The sequence below is a fragment of the Cervus canadensis genome, chromosome 21 (assembly GCF_019320065.1).
Source record: "Cervus canadensis isolate Bull #8, Minnesota chromosome 21, ASM1932006v1, whole genome shotgun sequence".
Lineage (NCBI taxonomy): Eukaryota > Metazoa > Chordata > Mammalia > Artiodactyla > Cervidae > Cervus > Cervus canadensis.
In genome coordinates, this window is record NC_057406.1 from 17,948,797 (window position 1) to 17,968,377 (window position 19,581).

A 19,581-nucleotide genomic window follows, 5' to 3' on the forward strand; every position below is an offset into this window, starting at 1 on the left:
CCCAAGGAGCTGTCCGGCGCCCGCGTCGGTCGCCTCCCCAGCGCCGCACTCACCCGAGGCAGCGCTGCGCTGGACCAAACCACGGAGCCTGCAGGAGGCGGGGCTTTTGGCCGCGCGGGATTGGAGGGGTGTTGGGGGCGGGGGCGGTGCCCTCCCGCGAGCCTTCACTGCGCAGGCGCAGGCGGCCTCGGAAACCTGTTGGATTCGGTTCGGTTCAGTTCCAGTCTTTTCTGGCTAAAATCCTGGCCATTCTTGGAAACTAGCAGACGTTCAAATGCCTGTACTTCCCGCTTTTCTTATGCCGAAGAAAGCTACCCTTTCTGGATTGTTCAGGGTTTGGTGATTTAATTGATAGACTGAGTTCCCGAAATTGGATCGGTTTCAGAGATTAAATTCAGATCTCACTTTTTAAAAATTGAATGAATCTTTAAAACTGGAACTGTGCCCTGTCGGTTAAGTGCTTAAGAACTGGACTAAGGTTAAATACCCAACAAGGTGTAAGGGTGCCAGTTTGTTTTTTTTTTTAAGCACCAAAATAATTTATTGTGAGAAGTTTGATCTTTATCAACCTGAAGTGAGAAAGGGGTCCTGTATTTTAAATCTTCATTTTTATTATGAGATTGAGCCAAGAAGTGGAAGCGACACAAACGTCCAGCAGTGAGTGAATGAATAAACACAATGTAGAGTATGCACCCAAGGGAATATTATACAGGCTGGAAAAGGACGGAAATCCTACATATCCTTATGCATGGACGAACCTCGAGGCCATGATATTAAGTGAAATAAGCCAGTCCCAGACAGACAAGTACTGTGTAAGTCTACTTGTATGAGGTATCTAAAGCAGTCAAATTCACAGAAGCAAAGTAGAGTGTTGGTTACCAGGAACTGGGGAAGGGGAAATTAGAGTTGTTTGTTTCATATTGAAAGTGAAAGTCGCTGAGCCATGTCCAACTCTTTGCGACCCCGTGGACTGTCCATGGAATTCTCCAGGCCAGAATAGTGGAGTGGGTAGCCTATCCCTTCTCCAGGGGGATCTTCCCGGCCCAGGAATTGAACCGGGGTCTGTTTGGTTAAGTGAGGGCAAGGGCCATCTTGCAGACTTCTTTTTTGGGTGGGGGTAGGAGTTGGGGGTTGCAAACTTTTTGTATTCTTTCACGGCAGAAAGGGCAAGAGAGCTTTCTTGCAGGTTTTGGGGTTTTTTTATGTGGTAGTAATTCTTCTATGTCTTACTTTTACTCATTTCCCAATGTGCTTTGGACATTACCCCATATTAGTAACTAAAGAAGAGTCTTCCGTCTTTTTAGGTTCTCCATCATAGTGTGGATACCACAATGGATCCAACCATCCCCCTCATGGATTGGCATTTAAAATGTTTCTCATTTTTTGCCATTTCAACAAAAAGTACAGCAGTAAAGAACTCTGTAAGTGTATCATGTCAGACACATGCGAGTACATATGCTAAATATGGAGTTGATTGATGGGTCAAAGGGTATGGATATTTGCAATTTTGGTAGATTGGGCTAAATTGCTTTCCATAGAGGTTGTTCTGTGGGTTTTGTTTTGTTTTTTATAAATGCACTAGTCCCATTCGTGAGCAGTCCACCCTCATGTCCTAATCAGCTCCCAAAGGACCCAACAAACTAATGTCATCACATTGGTTATTAGGATTTCAACATATGAGTTGGAAGGACACAAACATTCAGACCACAACAGTTAAGATAGTCTATAAAAGTTTTAATTTTTAAGTTGAGTCCATTCACCTTTTTATTTGGTGCCCTGCTCTGCAGGAGTTTGCCAGTTATTTGAGGCCTTTTCCTTTAGAGAAAAGAGACAGGAAAAATAGCCTATTGCAGTCTGTGCTCATTCTGTAGAAGAACTTGGGATAGAAGTGAGTCCTTGAAAATAAGACTGCAGTGTGCCCCCTAGGTGTTAAAGGTGAGCTGCTGGAATCTTCCTGGAATCAAGGAGGATTTCCTGTGGGTTGCACTCCACAATTCATTAACTTGCAGTTCACAGGATGCTCATGATAATAAGAAGCATCTAATGACTTTTTTTTTTTTTTTTTGCCACACTGCCTGGCATTTGGGATCTTAGCTCCCAATCAGGAATGGAACCTGTGTTCCCTGGAATGGAGGTGGAGACTTTTTTTTTTTTTAAATTCATTTTTGGCTGCATTAGATCATCGTTGCTGAGCACGAGTTTTCTCTATTTGTGGCAGGTGGGGCTGCTCTTTAGTTGTGGTGCACTGGCTTCTCACTGCAGTGGCTTCTCTTGTTTTGGAGCACAGGTTTTAGACTTGCAGACTCAGTTGTGGCCGACACGCTTAGTTGTTCCACGGCATGTGGAATCTTCCCAGACCAGGAATGGAACCCAGGCCCCCTGCCTTGGAGGTGGATTCTCAACCACTGGACCAGGAGGGAAGTCCCTCTAATTACTCTTAAAGTACATTTTGTTCCTAAATTGCTACATGTTTGCTTAGAGGCATAGTGTACATTCTACCTGATTGAAGCTCTGAGAGTTGAAATTTGGTTAGAGCTTTATAGACATGTTGGAAAACTTGCCAAAACAAGAACAAAACTCACCAATTTTATTTTTTCTGGTGTACCGATTTCAAATTAGGCAGAAAGGAAAATACATAGTTTACAATGAACTAGGTAGGAGTCGACTCCCAGCCTGACCCTTGGGCTAATTATATTAATACGAAGTAGATCCATTCTAAATCCAAAAAGAGTAGACTCAAGTTTTCTGGGGGCCAAATAAGCAGCAATAACAAAGAAGCTACATAAAGATAGGTAAGCAGACAGACTGGGTCAGTGTATGATCTCTGCCTGAAAACAGATCAATTTCAGGAAACTCCTGAAAAGGGAGTTTCCGTAGTACCTGATAGATGTAGGGCACCGTGCTTTTTGACCATATATGCACGCCTGGTCAAACCCTGGAGCCCCACCTCCACTGACCTCAACATCTGAGTGGCTCCAGATTCATCCAAGAATGCATCAATTTTCTTCGGACAAAAGTCACCGAAGCTAAGTATAAATAAAACACTGTCACCTATGAGAACTGTAGCATAGGAGGTGGGCTTCCCTGGTGATTCAGTCCAGTAAAGAATCCCCTTCAGTGTGGGAGACCTGGGTTCGATCCCTGGGTTGGGACAACCCCCTGGAGAAGGGAACGGCTATCCACTCCGATATTCTGGCCTGGAGAATTCCATGGACGGAGGAGCCTGGCGGGCTGCAGTCCATGGGATCAAAAAGAGTTGGACGCTACTGAGTGACTAAGCACAGCACAGTATCGGATGTAAGTTAAATGCTTATCAGAAATGACTTAGGTACCAGCACTCAGAATTTTAAATTAAAATTATAGGACTTCCCTGGTGGTCCAGTAGGTGAGAATCCGCCTGACAATGCAGAGGACACAGGTTTGACCCCCCGTTTCAGGAAGATTCCACATGCCACGGGGTATATAAGTTCATCTGCTGCAACTACTGAAGCCCAAGGGCCCTAGAACCCCTGCTCCGCTACAAGAGAAACCACCGCAGTGAGAAGCCCATTCACCACAACCAGAGAGCAACTCCCACTCACTGCAACCAGAAAAAGCCTGTGCAGCAACAAAGACCCAGGGCAGCCGTAAATTTAAAAAAGCAGTTTAAAAAAATAATAAAAAATAAAAGTATAGGCGCACCTTTATATACATGAATACACTGAAGACATACTCCAAGGTTTGCTTAATGGCAGATAGAAAAAGAGGGGCTTCATGACATGAGTGTGGAACATTAGACATTTAGGGGCTTCCCTGGGGGTCCAATGGTTAAGACTCCATGCTCCCAATGCAGGGTGAAGTGAAGTGAAGTCACTCAGTCATGTCCGACTCTTTGCAACCCCATGGACTGTAGCCCATCAGGCCCCTCTGTCCATTGGATTTTCCAGACAAGAGTACTGGAGTGGGTTGCCATTTCCTTCTCCAGGGAATCTTCCTGACCCAGGGTTCGAACTTGGGTCTCCCGCATTGCAGGGTGTACAGGTTCAAACCCTGGTTTGGGAACTAAGATCCCATATACCTCACGGTTGGGTAAAAAAAAAAATGTCAAGTTTAACTACCACGGCTCAGTAACAGATTGAGCAGCTATTCAAAAAAAGCCAGCAAGTATATAGTCAATTTGAATAATATCACCAGCCACTTTTACTCAGGCTGCGTTTATACCTTGTTACACCCAATGACCAAAGAATTCCATTATTTTCAAGTGCACATGGAGTAGTCAATAAGATAAACAATATACTGGACTGTAAAACTGGTCTTGAGAAATTTCAAAACACAACTCTTACAGAATATGTTCTTTGAGCATAATAGAATTGAATTAGAAATCAATAATGACATTATGACTGGAAAAGCACAAAGTACTTAGAATTTGAAAACAGACTTGTAAGTAAGTAATCTATTGGTTAAAAAATAAGTCACGGGACTTCCCTGGTGGTCTGTTAGCTAGTACTTCGCCTTCCAGTGCAAGGGGTGTAGGTTCGATTCCTGGTGAAGGAGCTAAGATTCCACATGCCTTGCGGTCAAAAAACCAAAACATAAAACAGAAGCAATATTATAACAAATTCAATAAACACTTTAAATAATGGTTCATGTCAAAATAAAAAAAATCACAAAGAAAATTGGAAAGTATTTCCAAATGGATGATTAAAGAATGCAATATATCAAAATTTGTGAAATGCAGCTAAATCAGTGCTTTGAGAGAAATGTATAGCTCTAAATAATATTTTAAAAGAAAGATTTTTTTTTTAAAGACTTAAATCAATTAAACTTTTTTCTCCATTTTTGTTGTGGAGTTGCTAAGTCATGTCTGACTCTTTGTGACCCCATGGACTGCAACATGCCAGGCTCCTCTGTCCTCTATTGTCTCTGGGAATTTGCTCAAATTCATGTCCATTTAGTCAGTGATGCTATCTAGCCATATCATCCTCTGTCACCCACTTATCCTTTTGCCTTCAATCTTTCTTAGCATTAGGATCTTTTCCAACGTGTCAGGTCTTCACACCAGGTGGTCAGTTGGAGCTTCAGCTTCTTCCAATGAAAATTCAAGGTTGATTTCCTTTAGGATTGACTGGTTTGATCTTGCAGTGCAAAGGACTCTCAAGAGTCTTCTCCAGCAACACAATTCAAAAGCATCAATTCTTCGATGCTCTGCCCTCTTTATGGTCCAACTCTCACATCCATACATGACCACTGGAAAAACTTCAGCTTTAAAAAAAAACTTCAGCTTTAAAAAAAAAACTTCAGCTTTGACTGCAAGGACGTTGGTCGGCAAAGTGATGTCTCTGCCTTTAATACACTGTCTAGGCTTGTCATAGCTTTTCTTCCAAGGAGCAAACGTCTTTTAATTTCATGGCTGCAGTGATTTTGGAGCCCAAGACAATAAAGTCTGTCACTGCTTCCACTTTCCCCCCTTCTCTTTGCCTTGAAGTGATGGGACCAGATGCCAGAATCTTAATTTTTTGAATGTCTGAGTTTCAAGCCAGCTTTTTCACTCTCCTGTTTCACCCTCATCAAGAGGCTCTTTAGTTCCTCTTCCCTTTCTTCCATTAGAATGGTATCATCTGCATATCTGAGGTTGTTGATATTTCTATTGGGCCACCTGAGAAGCCCTGTTTTTTCCTTACAAAACTCAAAGAGACAAACAAACACAAAGTTAGTAGAAGTAAGAAAATAACAGAAATCACTGAAATAGAAAACAGGCTAGAGAAAAAAATTCAGTCAGAATTTGTTCTTTGAAGAGTAATAAACTTGATAAATCAATAAGAAGACCGAACAGAAACAAAAAGAGGAAACACAATTTACCAATATTGGAAATTTTTAAATGGGATAGCCTACTGACATCAGAAGGGAAATATAGAGTTAGTATGAATACCTTTATACCAAAACTCAGCAATTTGATGAAATGGAAAAAAAAAAATTCTTGAAAGGCATAAATTACCAAAACAGACATGAGGTTACAGAAAATCTGATTATCCTTTCATGTGTCAAATAAATTAGTTAGCAAAAATTACTCCACAAACATCTCCAGGTCCAGAAGATTCCCATCATGGATTCTGCCAGGTATTTAAGGAAGAAATAATACTGATCTCACACAAGCTCTTTCAGAAAGTACAAGAGGAAGGGCCACCCAAGGCATACGGTCCATGGTGGAGAGTTCTGACAAAATGCAGTCCACTGGAGAAGGGAATGGCAAACTACTTCAGTATTCTTGTGAACCTTGTGAACACTATGGGAATGAAAAAAAAAAAAAAAAAAGCCTGGTCTTACCTATTACTAATTGCATCTTCCAAGACCCTTCTAAAAAGATTGTAAACAAAGGTTCTCAGTGAATTTGCACTTCGGAGGAGAGAATATTCAACCTTGTGCAGAGGGAAGGCGTAACTCCCCATTCCTTAAGTGAGGCCGTGAAGGAGAAAACAGAACAGGATCCATCTTGAAAGCAGGACTCCCTCTTGGGCCGGACTGTGGACTTTGAGCCCAGTATCTATGGAAAGGACATACCAACTGGAAAACCAGACCCCCCGATTGAAGAGCCCCAGGGCTCGTACCTAGACTCTCTGTCGCCTAAAAGAATACCCTAATTGTCTGGATAACCAAATAGAACCATAAATTCTATTATGCTTATTTGGGTATGACCACAGGCCTACGGATAATTGTCCACTGTTAACTACCTAGACCTAAGGCATATGAATCACAGGTTATCTTTGATTGTATCTTTCTTTTCCTTTGTTCAGACTAGTTTCAGGAAATTTGGGGAGGTGGGTTTGGGCACGTACACTTAGGGTATATAAGGTTTTCACAAAAACTGGTAGGGGTCCTTGGTTAAGAGGAGATTCTGCCTTGGGCCCTGTGTAATAAACCGCACTCCACTATCTGCATTGTGCTTGTGAGTGAGTTTGTTTCCGCAATGGGTGGCTACAACAGCTGTAGATGTTGACTTTCTTCCCCAAGGTACTATACGGAAAAGGCGGGAAAAGAACAACTTCAGAGTGGAGAAACCTGATACACTGAATAGAGTTCCCTCCGTGGACATTTTGAAATAGAAGGCTTGCTTCTGTTTTTTCCAGTACTTCTTATTGGACCCCCACCCCAGTCTTGCTGCTGATACACTCAAACAATATGAAGGAGATTGATAATGCTTTCAGTTAAAACCCTTAGCAGCAGATCTCATTTCTGCTTGTCCTCAGCAATTCGTGCGTCCATTACAATACCTCATCACTCTCAGCCAAGAATGTGTGCATGTTTCCTTCACTACCCACTACTATGAGTCACTTTTCAAACAAGTGTCTTTTACTCTGATAAGCTTTCTCATTTTTTCTTAATTTAAAAAAAAAGATTTTTTTTTTTTTTTTGGTCATACAGCATGTAGAATCTTAGTTCCCAGACCAAAGATCAAACTCACATCCCCTTGATTGGAAGTGCAGAGTCTTAACCACTGGGCCACCAGAGAACTCGCTCCCTTTTTTACCCCCTCTCATGGTCTCCACTTTCACTTTCATGGTTTCCAGTTAGTTCCCTTTAGGACCTCCCCCCAGTTCATCAGGCATATCTCTGTGTATCTTTACCATCGTACGTAGATCACACGCAATTGAGGGACAAGTGTAGACAAATATTTCCTTGTCCTGGAAGATTTGGTGATAAGAAAGAAACTTCCCGAGGTTCTAAAGCAGGCAGCTGGTGAGCCAGAACAGGTAGTGGACCCCTGGGGGGAGGTGTGACCCTCCAAGTGAGCGTAAGGCTGCCTCTGGTGGCTTTGCCCAAAACAGCCTTGTCTGATCTGTGGTTCAGAACCCAGAATTCCAGGATTCTACTCTAAAGGTAATAAGACAAATACATGACCTATTTTCATGTTTCAAAAAAGTTATTTTTACTGGTAATTATTTATTCCCATACATGCTACTCCTGTTCTTTCCAAATGGAGATATTTATTATTTTTGTCTGATAATATATGCTCTAAAAAAATTCCAGTAATAGCAAGTGAAAATTCCTTAAAATTTTCCTTCCTTAAATATTGCTTTTTGGTCTATCTCTTTCCACATTATATTTATATCTCTCCATTGAAAAATTGTCTAGCAAAGAAACATCTGGGGCTTTGGAGTCAGGTAATTAAGGGTTTGAGTCTAGATTTTGACCATCCCCACTGGGTACCATCTTTGATATGTTGCTTAGGCTCTTGGCTTCTTTTTTTATGCACAAAATTGATTTTAATAATCTCTTCCTCATATGAATATTTGGGGGAGTGTGGAAAAACCTGATTACCCACTAGTTCTTCAGTAGTAGCAGCTAATATGGAAACCTGTTAATTGGTTTGAAAAATATTAAAGAGATAGACTTAGCTAGTGATTATTTGTGCAGCAAAATGGATGGGCCTAGAGATTATCATACTAAGTGAAATAAGTCAGAAAGATAAATACCATTACGATAGCACTTATATGTGAACTATAAAAATGATACCAATTAACTTATTTACAAAATAGAAATAGACCCACCGACATTGAAAACAAGCTTATGGTTGGGGGGTAAAGTCAGGGGGAGGGATAAATTAGGAATTTGGGATTAACATATGTGTGTGCATACATGCTAAATCGCTTCAGTCGTGTCTGACTCTCAACCCCATGGACAGTAGCCTGCCAGGCTCCTCTGTCTATGGGGATTCTCCAGGCAAGAATACTGGAGTGGGTTGCCGTGTCCTCCTCCAGGGGATCTTCCCACTGAGGGATCGAACCCATGTCTCTTATGTCTCCTGAATTGGCAGATGGATTCTTTACCACTAGTGCCACCTAGGAAGCCTGGGATTAACATATACACACTACTATATAGGAAATAGATAACCAGCAAGGACCTGCTGTGCAGCACAGTGAACTCTACTCAATATTTTGTAGTAACCTATAAGGGAAAAGAATCTGAAAAAGAATATACATATCATTGAGTCACTTTGCTGTATACCTGAAACTAACATAACATTGTAAATCAATGTTAAATCAAAGTATAATTTAATTTAAAAAACCCTCCCAAAAGAGTAACTGTTTGGATATGGTAGGTGAAAGAAAATATCCTAGGATAATGATCAGGCTTCTAGCTATGATAATAGGGTGGATTATAGTGCTATGAGCCAGCATAAGTGTGAAATACATTTATAAGTATTTTCTTCCAAGTTGAAACTTGATTTTTTCACAGTTCTTTTGGAAGTTGCAAACAGCATAAGGAAAGGCACAGCACAGAGACAGTCATGGAGTTAGGAATAATAGTCATTTTTCTCTTATCCTGACAAAGACTGATACAGCAGATATTTACACAAGGGCTTTTTCTCTATAGAGGTAGTCTCAATAGATAAAGGGAACCATTTTTATTGACTTAATGAGATAGAAATTGATCAGGGAATCCGTAGGAATGAGTGCATTTGTGTTTAATGGTTTATCAGACAACACTGAAGGAATCCACAAAGTCTTACACAATTTGGGGAATGTTAAGTATGACTGTAGGGTCAAGTGACTGAAGACGGATAAGAGACCTGAAAAATGAGAACTAGGATCTGGGGGAAGCTAAGAATGAACGAAGGAATTGCAGAAGGGCAGGAATTGGGTGACTCATCAAGTATAAAGTGCATTTACTGTATTGTCTGAGAATGTTCACTTTGACAGTGGAAAACAAATGTAATTTATGTAACCTATGTGTGCATGAGTGCTCAGTCGTGTCTAACTCTTTGCGACTCTGTGGACTGTAGCCTGCCAGGTTCCTCTGTTCGTGGTATTCCAGGCAAGAATAGTGGACTGGGTTGCCATTTCCTGCTTCAGGGGACCTTTCTGACCTTGGGATTTAACTCGAGTGTCCTGCGTCGCCTGCATTGGCAGGTGGATTCTTTACCACTGAGCCACCTGGGAATCCCTATATAGCACATTAACTGTAGCTGAGTAAGTATGACTGATTTGGATAGGCAGAGTACAAGTACACAGAACACAGAATGGGACCAGAGGAGCAAGAGGCATCAGTACTCTTATTTAGTCCAACACTAAATATCCTTATGTACCAGAGGCATCCAACATCCATAGCTTTTATCTATGTATTTATTTTCTGGAGCAGAGAAAGGTTTATTGCAAAGCCATGCAAGGAGACAGGTTCCTCATGCCCTAAAGAGTCAGAAGCTCCCCAGAGGGTTTCAGGGAAGCACTTTTAAAAGCCAGGTGAGGGAGGGGGATCACAGGATTTGTGATCAACTTGTGCACAATTCTCTGATCAGATTGTGCCACCATCCATAGCTTTTAAATTGGTGGTCCATTGGTAACACCCATTCCAACGCCACTTGTATTCTACCCAAGTGGTGAAAATAAATTCCACAGCTGCTCATCAAGCTAAGAAAAGCTATACTTATGGCCAGGAGTACCTGCCCTCAGTGTCCCCATGGAGAAAGCCTGGGTGACTGTGTCCAGCTACATTTTTTTCTGCAAAGCTGTGGCCCTAGTTCAGTCTGACCACATCCTTAGTCCCTGTCACATCTCTCACCCAAGACACGGGTTGTATGAACACTGCCAACCTTTCTATAATTCCCCCTTGAGACCCTAAGTGCATGAGCCTGTCCCAGTTTAATTCATTCAATAGGCTTCTGGCGTCTTTATTTCATCTGTGAGATTTTTCTATTCAATACCTTGCTTGGTCGTTATACTTTGGAGGTAGAGCTAGAGCTACTTTGCATTCATTTCCCAAGCTTTTAACCTTTTTAAATTCTCAAGGACACTTTCTCCCAGGCCACGTCAAACACCCAGAAACCGGGAACCCCTTAAGGTAGAGCTCGCCACCAGCTGCTGTTGCTTTCAGTCTGGTTTCACCTCAGCCTCACACCAAGGCATCTATTCAAATGCCTACATTTCGGTCTCCTCAGTCGGACTCACTTCCTGTGCCAGAAGCTTTTGTCGGCCCCAACTGCTTCTTTATTTAACAAATTCCCTTTATCTCCCACTTGAGGCAGCTCCTTGGGCCCCGGGGGGCCAGCAGTATTTACTGAGGGCCCTCCCCCTTTCCTGCCCCGTCTGGCGGTTGTCTGCCATTACCTTTGGGTCTCAAATCATGGCTTCCCACCTCCCCCCACCCCACCCTAGACACCAAGTTTTCTGAATAGTAGGATTATTCCTAACAGGATGAAATTTGTCCTTTACCCTGAGAATTGGGTGCTTGAAATTCAGTAAGCAAGGCCTCTACTCCTCCCACTCTTGGGCTTTGAATCCAGGCTGTGGAATTCAGAAGACTTAGGCAAATTCAGCCCGGTGTGCTTCTCGTTCAGGCATGAACTGAAATGGAGAGGCAAGCTGAAAATCAAGACAAAGCTAAAATATAATGCAGTAAAATGACATTGGAAGTGACATCCACCTCCTTTAGGGAGGAGGATGGAGAGATCAAGATTTTCTAAAGAGAAGGGATGTGGAAAGATGGGAGAGGCTGGCAGGTGACTTAATAATCTCCTTTTTGCTTGTCTCCTTCTGTTATACTAGCTTATATTCTTGGTAATCCTATGACCCAAAGCAAACATTTCAAGTCTTTAAATTGCTGTTGTTAATAGCAACTTGATTTGTAATGGCAAATAACCAAAACGGAAGCAAATTAATGTATTTGCAATATGTATTGCAGCATTTAGTATGTGTCAATACAGCATTTAAATTCATTGATGTGGAGATTTTTATTTTTAGTTAGAAAAAGTGAGTTGCAGAAAATGCATATAATTTATCTGGATAGGAAAAGTGAGTTATGTTTATGTCAGGTGTATGCATGAAAATGTCAGGAAAGGTGTCAGAGTTAAAGTTAAGTAACAATCTTTCTTTTTTAAGGAAATGACAAAGTCACACAGATATTAGGAAACACCAAAAAACTTAAAATCTTTCCCTGGTTCGACTAACTTGAATTTCACTTTTCATTAACAGAAATATTTTGAGAGAACATTTGAGGAAGAAACCATCTCAACGTTAACTACTATGTTTAATAAGTAAAATAAGGACTCTGTTCTTGAATGTAATTGTCAATTTTTATTATTTATCTAAATTACCTCAGATCTCTCAATTTTGAAGTGCAAAGAGGCTGAAAAATGTAAAGTGGATAAAAGCCTTTCAGCAGAGAATGTATGGTATAATCCTCTTACAATGGAATAAGTCTATTAAAATCAACATATAAAAACCACCCATATTACATATACTAAAACACCTGTAGGAATATATGCTATCTTGTTGATATTGTTTACTAGACTCACTTCATTATGTATTTCTCTATTGCTTAGTTTTTAATGATTCTTTGTAATGAGTTTTGCAATCAAAAGCTCCAGTCTTTAAATAGATGAACGGCATTTCTGTAAAATGGCTGATTTTCAAAAGCTAGTGAAGTGGCTCAGTCGTGTCTGACTCTTTGCGACCCCGTGGACTGTAGCCTACCAAGCTCCTCCATCCATGGGATTCTCCAGGCAAGAACACTGGGGTGGATTGCCATTTAGTGATCAAAATTTGATCTGTTTTCTGCTTCCCCCTTTTCCTCCAGTCTTGCTTCCCTTCTCCATTATCTAGCATGATGTTTTAAACATAATAGGTGCTCCTATCCTTTCTGGCACTAATAAATCTTCCTAAATTAGCTGTTCCTTACCTATTCCCAATGTTTTATAGCTACACTTAATCCAAAGAACAAAGTTGTAAAAAAAAAAAAAAATTCTAACAGTGGTTCATCTCAGTACTGGAAAACTAAATTTAGTGTTTCCTGGGTTCTACCATTTTACTTGGAATATAACAAAGTTACAATGTTGTGTTTTTGTACAACATGAATAAGCTATGTGTATACATATATCCCCTCCCTCTTGAGCCTCCTCCCACCCCCAATAACACTTTACAGTAACTATTTTCCCATTTTCCAGGTTCTGGTTCATCATTTAGTGCTTTTTTCAAATTTGTCAGTTCATCTTGTGCACTTGTTTAGAGCCAAGAATTTTGTAAATATTAAAGTGACTGATGATACAATCAATCAGTGCTTTCTATTTCCATTATCTACTCGGTTAAATATGCTTGGCACAAAATCCACAGATCTGCCAGTCAAAAAGAATATTGCACTGAACTTTGGTATTGATAGAAATTTTCACTGACTTCCTCTTTTAGTCAAATGTCTAAACTAATTGGGTTGGACAGTATGAATAGATAAAAATTGGAAAACTAGGGGAACCACGAGGAAAATAAGAAAACCACTCTGGTTATTCCCATCAATGCTCTGTGGTAACCTAAATAGGAAGGAAATGCAAAAAAAAAAAGTGGGGGGGACCTATATAGAGCTGATTCACCTTGCTAGTACAGCAGAAGCAACATTGTAAAGCAGCTATACTCTAAATAACTTTTATTGATTTTAAAGAATCATTCTGAATTTCACATAAAAAATAAGAATAAATAAGATTAAGCTGAACCCTAACAGTTGTTTCTGGCAGAAGAGCAGTCACAGACCCTGTCCTGTGCTACAGGAGAGCTCCCTCATCTCCCTCCATTGCCCACCACTTCGCTTCTTTACAAACCTTTGCTCCAGATCTTCCAGACGTGGCATTCTTCTTTAACTGTAAACCACAGATTTTATGGTTTCAATATTACACAGAAAAGAAGTTAAGTTTGTTCAGGTTTAATTAATCCATCACCTAATATTGTGTATCTGGTTACCTTTCCTTTACTCACTCCTAGTTTCCTGGATGCCTAGAGATTAGTTTATTCCCTTCCATATCAAAAAATATTCCCATGTTGACCTCCCTGATGGTCCAGTGGCTAAGACTGCCAGCTACCAAGGCAGGGGGACTTGGATTCAGTTTCTGGTCATGGAACTAGATCCCACATGCCGCAACTAAGACCCAACACAGCCAAATAAATTAAAAAAAAAAAAGTTTTCCATGTTTAGTCAGATTTTTAACTCTTTGAATCACTGCGTGAAATCGAGGAGAGACAACTAAATGTAAAATGGCTATTTTTTATTTATTTGTACTTAAACAACAAACCCGCCAAACTGGTACTACTATGATGTGGCAAAATACAAAACATCGTTCTCCAAAAATAGTGATGAACAAATTAGGGGTTGTAGTAAAATAGCTAAAAGGGGTGGAGGAAATCAGTAAAGCACCCTTCATCTTAAGGACTGAGATTCTTACCAAGTAAAGCCTTCCCATCCCAGAAAATATGAATAATCCTCATCATAAGTTTTTGTACTTTTGCTCCCTGTGCTTGAAGTTAGATTCTAGATCCTAAAAGTATCGAAAATATTATATATTATATCCAAAATACTATAATCGAGTTATCTATAGCCAGACACCTTTTGTCATGTTGTACAATGCTTCTGAAACCTCTTATTGGACTCATTATCCTCCCCTCCAATTGACACAGAAGATATAGTGAAAAGCAGCTTCCTAAGGGGAAGCGGTACAGAATTCTAAAACAAGAAAAATTCTAGAGAATATGTAGTCTCTGCTCAGGTTAAGATTGCATACAACAGCTGTCACAAATAGCCGTTACAAATCTTCAGGCTGTATGTTGAGAGGGTAGTTTGGGAATAAATCCGTGATTTGCTGCTGGGAACTAAAATACTTGACAGTTTGCTGTAGTACATTATAATTTTCCCCAGCAGTTCCCAGGGTGGCCTCCAGATCACAGACAGGAGAATTCTGCTGGAGCTGGATCCCAGGCTGCAGGAATTCCTCCATGTAGTTGTTGAACTGATCGTTCCAAGGCTGGTTATTCCAGGCTTGGGGGCTCCAGGCCTGATTGTTCCAGGGGTGGTTGCTCCAAGACTGACTGTTCCAACTCTGGTTGGTCCACGTGGGGTTATTCCAGGTCTGGTTACCCCACATGGGCAGGTTTCCAGGAGAGTTCAAATACCCCTGGTGGTAGGAATAGAAGCCCGGGTATTCTGCTGCTGCTGGGCCCTTTTGAAAAAAGAAGAATGAATTAACTGAAAAAGTACTTGGAAGTTCAGAATTGCCCATGGTTGGGATTGCATGCTGCAGCAACAGACAGAACGAAAAAGTCTTTGTTAGGAAAAAAGCAGAAAAATTTAAGTTTTCTGTCATTACCTGAGGCATGCCATTGCTATTCCTTGGCCAGTTGTTTTTCTGCCATTTCTTACATTTCATTCTCTGGTTCTGGAACCAGGTCTTCACCTGACAAGGAAAAGACAACCAGAAAAAATTTAGGGTATTAGTAGGGACCTCCGATATTCCAATGCAGGAGGCGTGGGTTCAATCTCTAGTCAGGGAACTAAGATCCCATGTGCTACAATGGCCAAAAAGTAAAGTCGTTCAATCGTATCCAACTCTTTACTACCCCATGGACTACAGCCTACCAGGCTCCCCTGTCCATGGGATTTTCCAGGCAAGAATACTGGAGTGGGTTTCCATTTCCTTCTCCAGGAGATCTTCCCGATCCAGGGATTGAATCCGGGTCTTCTGCATTGTAGGCAGACACTTTACTGTCTGATCCACCAGGGAAGTCCATTAAAAAACCCCCCAAAAACCCACAAATAAATTTAAAAATAAAATATTAGTAATGCAGGATGTATTGATAGTAGGAATCAAAGAATATTAAGATTTGGTTTTTTTTCTGATAACTACACTATCTCAAACTTGATCTTGAATCTGTGAGTGAATTTCAAGCCTTTCAAGTCAATTGGCTTTTTTAGTAAACTTATGTTTAATAAACTTAACCAGTTAGATACACTGTGAGTATGGCTACCAACTAGGAGGTTCCCATTTAAATGTCTACCCATACTGTTCATTAGTCACAGTTAAAAGTAACTTGTTTGCAATAATAAGCCCCTTCTTTCATATTAGCACATTTACATTTAATATAATGGTATTTTAATTCAAGAATTATGAAACATACTTCAAAAGGACAACTTACATAAAGATCATTTGATAGAGGACTTTCCAAGTATGGTACCAGAGTTAGAAAACCATTTGCCTGAATAAACTAACCAATAAATATATGAAAAATGACTAACTTCATCAGTAATCAGATGTATACAGATAAAACATGCAACTTTAATTTTAATGAGAACCAGTGGTTGGCTAAGACTCTTCTAACTCAAGATGATAGGAGTGTATTTTTCCTTTGTTTAAGGAAAAATTGGAAACGTTTTCACAATTTTGGCTTGTTTAACAAGGGAAATGGTTTAATAAATTATGACACATTTGCAATAGATATTTAGTGAAAGAAAGATGGTCACAAAACACATTACAGAAAGATTCCATTTTCATTATTAAAAATTAACTTATTTGTAGGGGTGCATAAACATTCTTTTATTTTTCAAAAAATTTATTTGGCTGTGGTGGATCTTAGTTGTGACATGTGGGATCTAGTTCCCTGACCAGGGATAGAACCCAGGCCCCCTTCATTGGCAGTGCTGAGTCTTAGCCACTGGACCACCAGGGAAATCCCTTATTTTTTATTTCTTATTGCACAGACAACAAAACAACTGTACCTGCTTGTAGCTGAGGTTCAAGATGTTGGAAAGTTCTTGCATTTGCTGGAGGCTGAGGTATTTCTGCCTCTGAAATCTGTCATTGAGCACACACAACTGGGTCTGTGAGAACACAGTTCTGATCTTCTGTTTCTTGACTGGGATGTTCTCTTCCTTCTCTGTGCTCTCCTCTGCAGACGGAGGCAGTGGTTTCACTCTGGGGCTTGTGGAAGAATCAGGACTGTCCTGAATAAGCAGATCCATGGAGGAAGGAAGAGGAGAGACTGTTGGGAATAAAACAACACTTTTCTCTAAAACTTCAAATATTAAAAATACATTGTTTTCAAAGCACTACTAAAAGTCCTCAGAGTGAGATAGTAGGTAATAACTTTATTCTTCTTGAGCGATCCTGAACACTCTGCCAAGTTTGCACAAAAAACATTTTACATGTAATAGACATGGTTAATATCATGTGTTGCTAGGAAGCAGTTTTTGTTCAGTGGCTAAGGCCTGTCCAGACTGTGACCCCATGGACTGCAGCTCACCAGTTTCCCCTGTCCTGGGTGGGAAGCAAAGGGGGACTCAAACCTGATAAAACAGATGATCCAGATTCTTGGGGACCGTATAGAATTAACAGTTTACTACCCAGTCTTAATACCAGGACTGTCAGAAAATGTGAATTCCAATAAACTCCTATTGCAACCCAGACCTTGGTTAGCTCTGTGGTCTCATTTCCAGGATTATCCCTTCCTCATGGAGTTTTTTTTGTTGTTGTTTGGTTTGGCAATTGGGCCGAGCTTATCATAGGTTTGTTTGTTTTTTTTTTTAAATGAAATATGCTTGCTGTATAATATGTAAATCGCAGGTGTACAATATAGTTATTTACAATTTGTAAAGGTTATACTCCATGTATAATTGTAAAATATTTGCTATCTTTCCCATGTTGTATATCTCATGGAGGTCTTCCATTGATTAGTATGATGCAACAGACAAAATTGTCTAGCACAGGGCTTGACATATATTATTGACTTTGTAACTGAGACTTTATTTCCTGTATTAGATTTATTTGTACAGAGGTATTCCCAGTGCTCAACTTGACTTCTACGCTTGTCGTGGAATAAATAGGCCCTTAAACAGCAACAACTAAAAAAAAAGATCACAATTACACAAGTAGGAAAGTCTTCAATTCATGACTAGAGGTGAGGTGCGTCTTAAAAATTGTCTAGGATTCCCTGGTGTTTCAGTGGTTAAGACTCTGCTCTTCCAATGCAGGATGCACAGCTACAAATGTGCAGTTAGGTTGCTAGGAGGACATGTCCACTTGCTTGTATTAAGTGCTGTATTTTCAGCATGTGAAATTATAAAAGGATACTAACACAAAATTTAGGTAAATGGGGTTCACATTAAAATCCAACACTCAAATATCTCAGTTGGGGCATCTTGCCTCAAACACAGCAGTTGTTTTGTTTAATTATTCCCTTCTCCACAACCGAGTCCTACAGTTGTAATCATAAATAGTTCTTTGGCCGTCTTACACCATAAATGTTAAAAATCACATTCCTGGGCAAATGGCTAGTGTACCTTTTTATTTTTAATAATGACTGCCAAATTGATTTCCCAAAAAAGGTGGTGCTGTCTTTACAGTATTCTAAGCATCTCTTACATTCACAGTTACCCGTTAGAAGCTTAAGTACTAGAGCATAGATATAAAATTTTTTTAAGTTTTTATTAAAGTATAAAGGAGATAGAGAAAGCTTCTGACATAGGCATCAGAAGCGGGCAGAAAGAGTACCCTAGAGCATAGATTTTGAAGCCAAACTGGATTTCAGATCTGAGCTCTTACCCACTTAGGCAGCCTTATTAAACCTTCTGCAATCATCCACCATAAGGTGAGGTGAACACTTACTTCCCCTGAATTTAGGAGGCCTGAGCATACCAGAGGCTTACAAACTACCCAGTAATATCCAAACATCCAGAGGTTAGGATAGGAGAAGACACGACAGCTACTTGTATAGTAGAAAGGTGAAATATTTCCAAAAGGTGCGTTTCGGATCATTAACGATGCCATCTCTAGCACACCTTGAATAGACCAAAAAGGTGATGCTAACCCGTACCAAGCGGTGATGTTCTGACTTCTGGCTTAGCAGTAACATTTACTGATACCGGGGTGCTACGCATGACGCTAAGATTTTACACATCAGTGTATCACATCGTGTTTGCCTGTGCACGTAAACTCTCAAATACACCGTATACATTTGAACTGCTCCTCCCGGGTCCCCCGTCTCTCGGTCCACAGGTCCTGACGCCTGAGACACCAGGGAAAGCGCACGACCCCATCAGATTATCGTTGGAAAAGAGGTGTCGAGAGGATTAACAGATAATGACACCGGCTTATATTGATGGGCTCAAGAGGGAGACAAATGACCTTCAGTCCCTTTCTTCTTCCTCTTTCCCTGAAGGAACTTAGCCCCTCAAGGATTCAGTATTTTCTTACCAGTGTCCGTGTCGAGGGTGTCAGCAGATGACATTTGCAAGGATGCGTAACTTTCTTCAGGCATGGGTGAAGATTCCCTAGAGTTGGACGCTTCGGGGCCAAGCAGGCTTTGGGGACAAGCTGGATCCACACTCATGTTGTTGAGTTGAAGAAGATGGGAAAAAGCCTAAGAGCTAGATGCTAGATGCTAGGAAAAGTCCAGGCTGAAGAATCTAGGTAGAAGAACTTAGAGAAAGGTGACGATCTCCAGGTGTGAAAGTATTTACTTAAAAAAAAAAAAAAAAGACGGAATGAAAGGAGTCACCTGCGAGATAAGAGCCAACCAGTCCAATCTAGGAAAATGAAAAAAAATTAGAGGCGCTACATTTATAAGTAAGGCTCAACCACACTTGGCCCCGCCCCTCCTGGCAACCCCACGCCCACACACACCCTTGCGAATTCCCAGTTAATCCCGTCTGCCAGTCTCACCAAGGCCATTGTAATGCAAAAGAGAGTTGCAGTGTAACCCAGAGCCGGTGGGGAACTGGAAAACTAGGACCTCGGAAATGGGAAACACAATGAATCCAGCAATGAGATACTCCTAGCTTCACCTTATTTCCACCTTTTAA

At 40.6% G+C, this 19,581-nt stretch overlaps 1 protein-coding gene across 2 annotated transcripts; it reads right to left on the reverse strand.

Moving 5' to 3' along the window:
* Positions 1-13,986: 13,986 nt before the first annotated feature.
* Positions 13,987-19,305, reverse strand: NANOG (Nanog homeobox). Of its 2 annotated transcripts, none has more exons than XM_043441061.1 (4): positions 18,974-19,305; positions 16,501-16,763; positions 15,095-15,181; positions 13,987-14,947 (listed from the first exon to the last, which is right to left on the reverse strand). In XM_043441061.1, the coding sequence occupies exons 1-4, from the start codon at positions 19,107-19,109 to the stop codon at positions 14,534-14,536; spliced, it is 900 nt and encodes a 299-aa protein (XP_043296996.1). In that variant the 5' UTR covers positions 19,110-19,305; the 3' UTR covers positions 13,987-14,533. The 2 variants fall into 2 exon arrangements, with proteins under 2 accessions (XP_043296996.1, XP_043296997.1); XM_043441062.1 differs by having other exon boundaries at positions 14,534-14,902; positions 18,974-19,109.
* Between the last annotated feature and the right edge of the window lie 276 nt (positions 19,306-19,581).

What these genes read in the sequence shown, in the direction of transcription:
- NANOG (XM_043441061.1), bottom strand. Translation starts at nt 19,109, where the DNA reads ATGAGTGTGGATCCAGCTTGTCCCCAAAGCCTGCTTGGCCCCGAAGCG. An exon ending in CACCCTCGACACGGACACTG is followed by an intron (nt 16,764 to 18,973) that starts GTAAGAAAATAC and finishes TATTCCCAACAG; the next exon opens with TCTCTCCTCTTCCTTCCTCC. An exon ending in TGAACCTCAGCTACAAGCAG is followed by an intron (nt 15,182 to 16,500) that starts GTACAGTTGTTT and finishes TTTCCTTGTCAG; the next exon opens with GTGAAGACCTGGTTCCAGAA.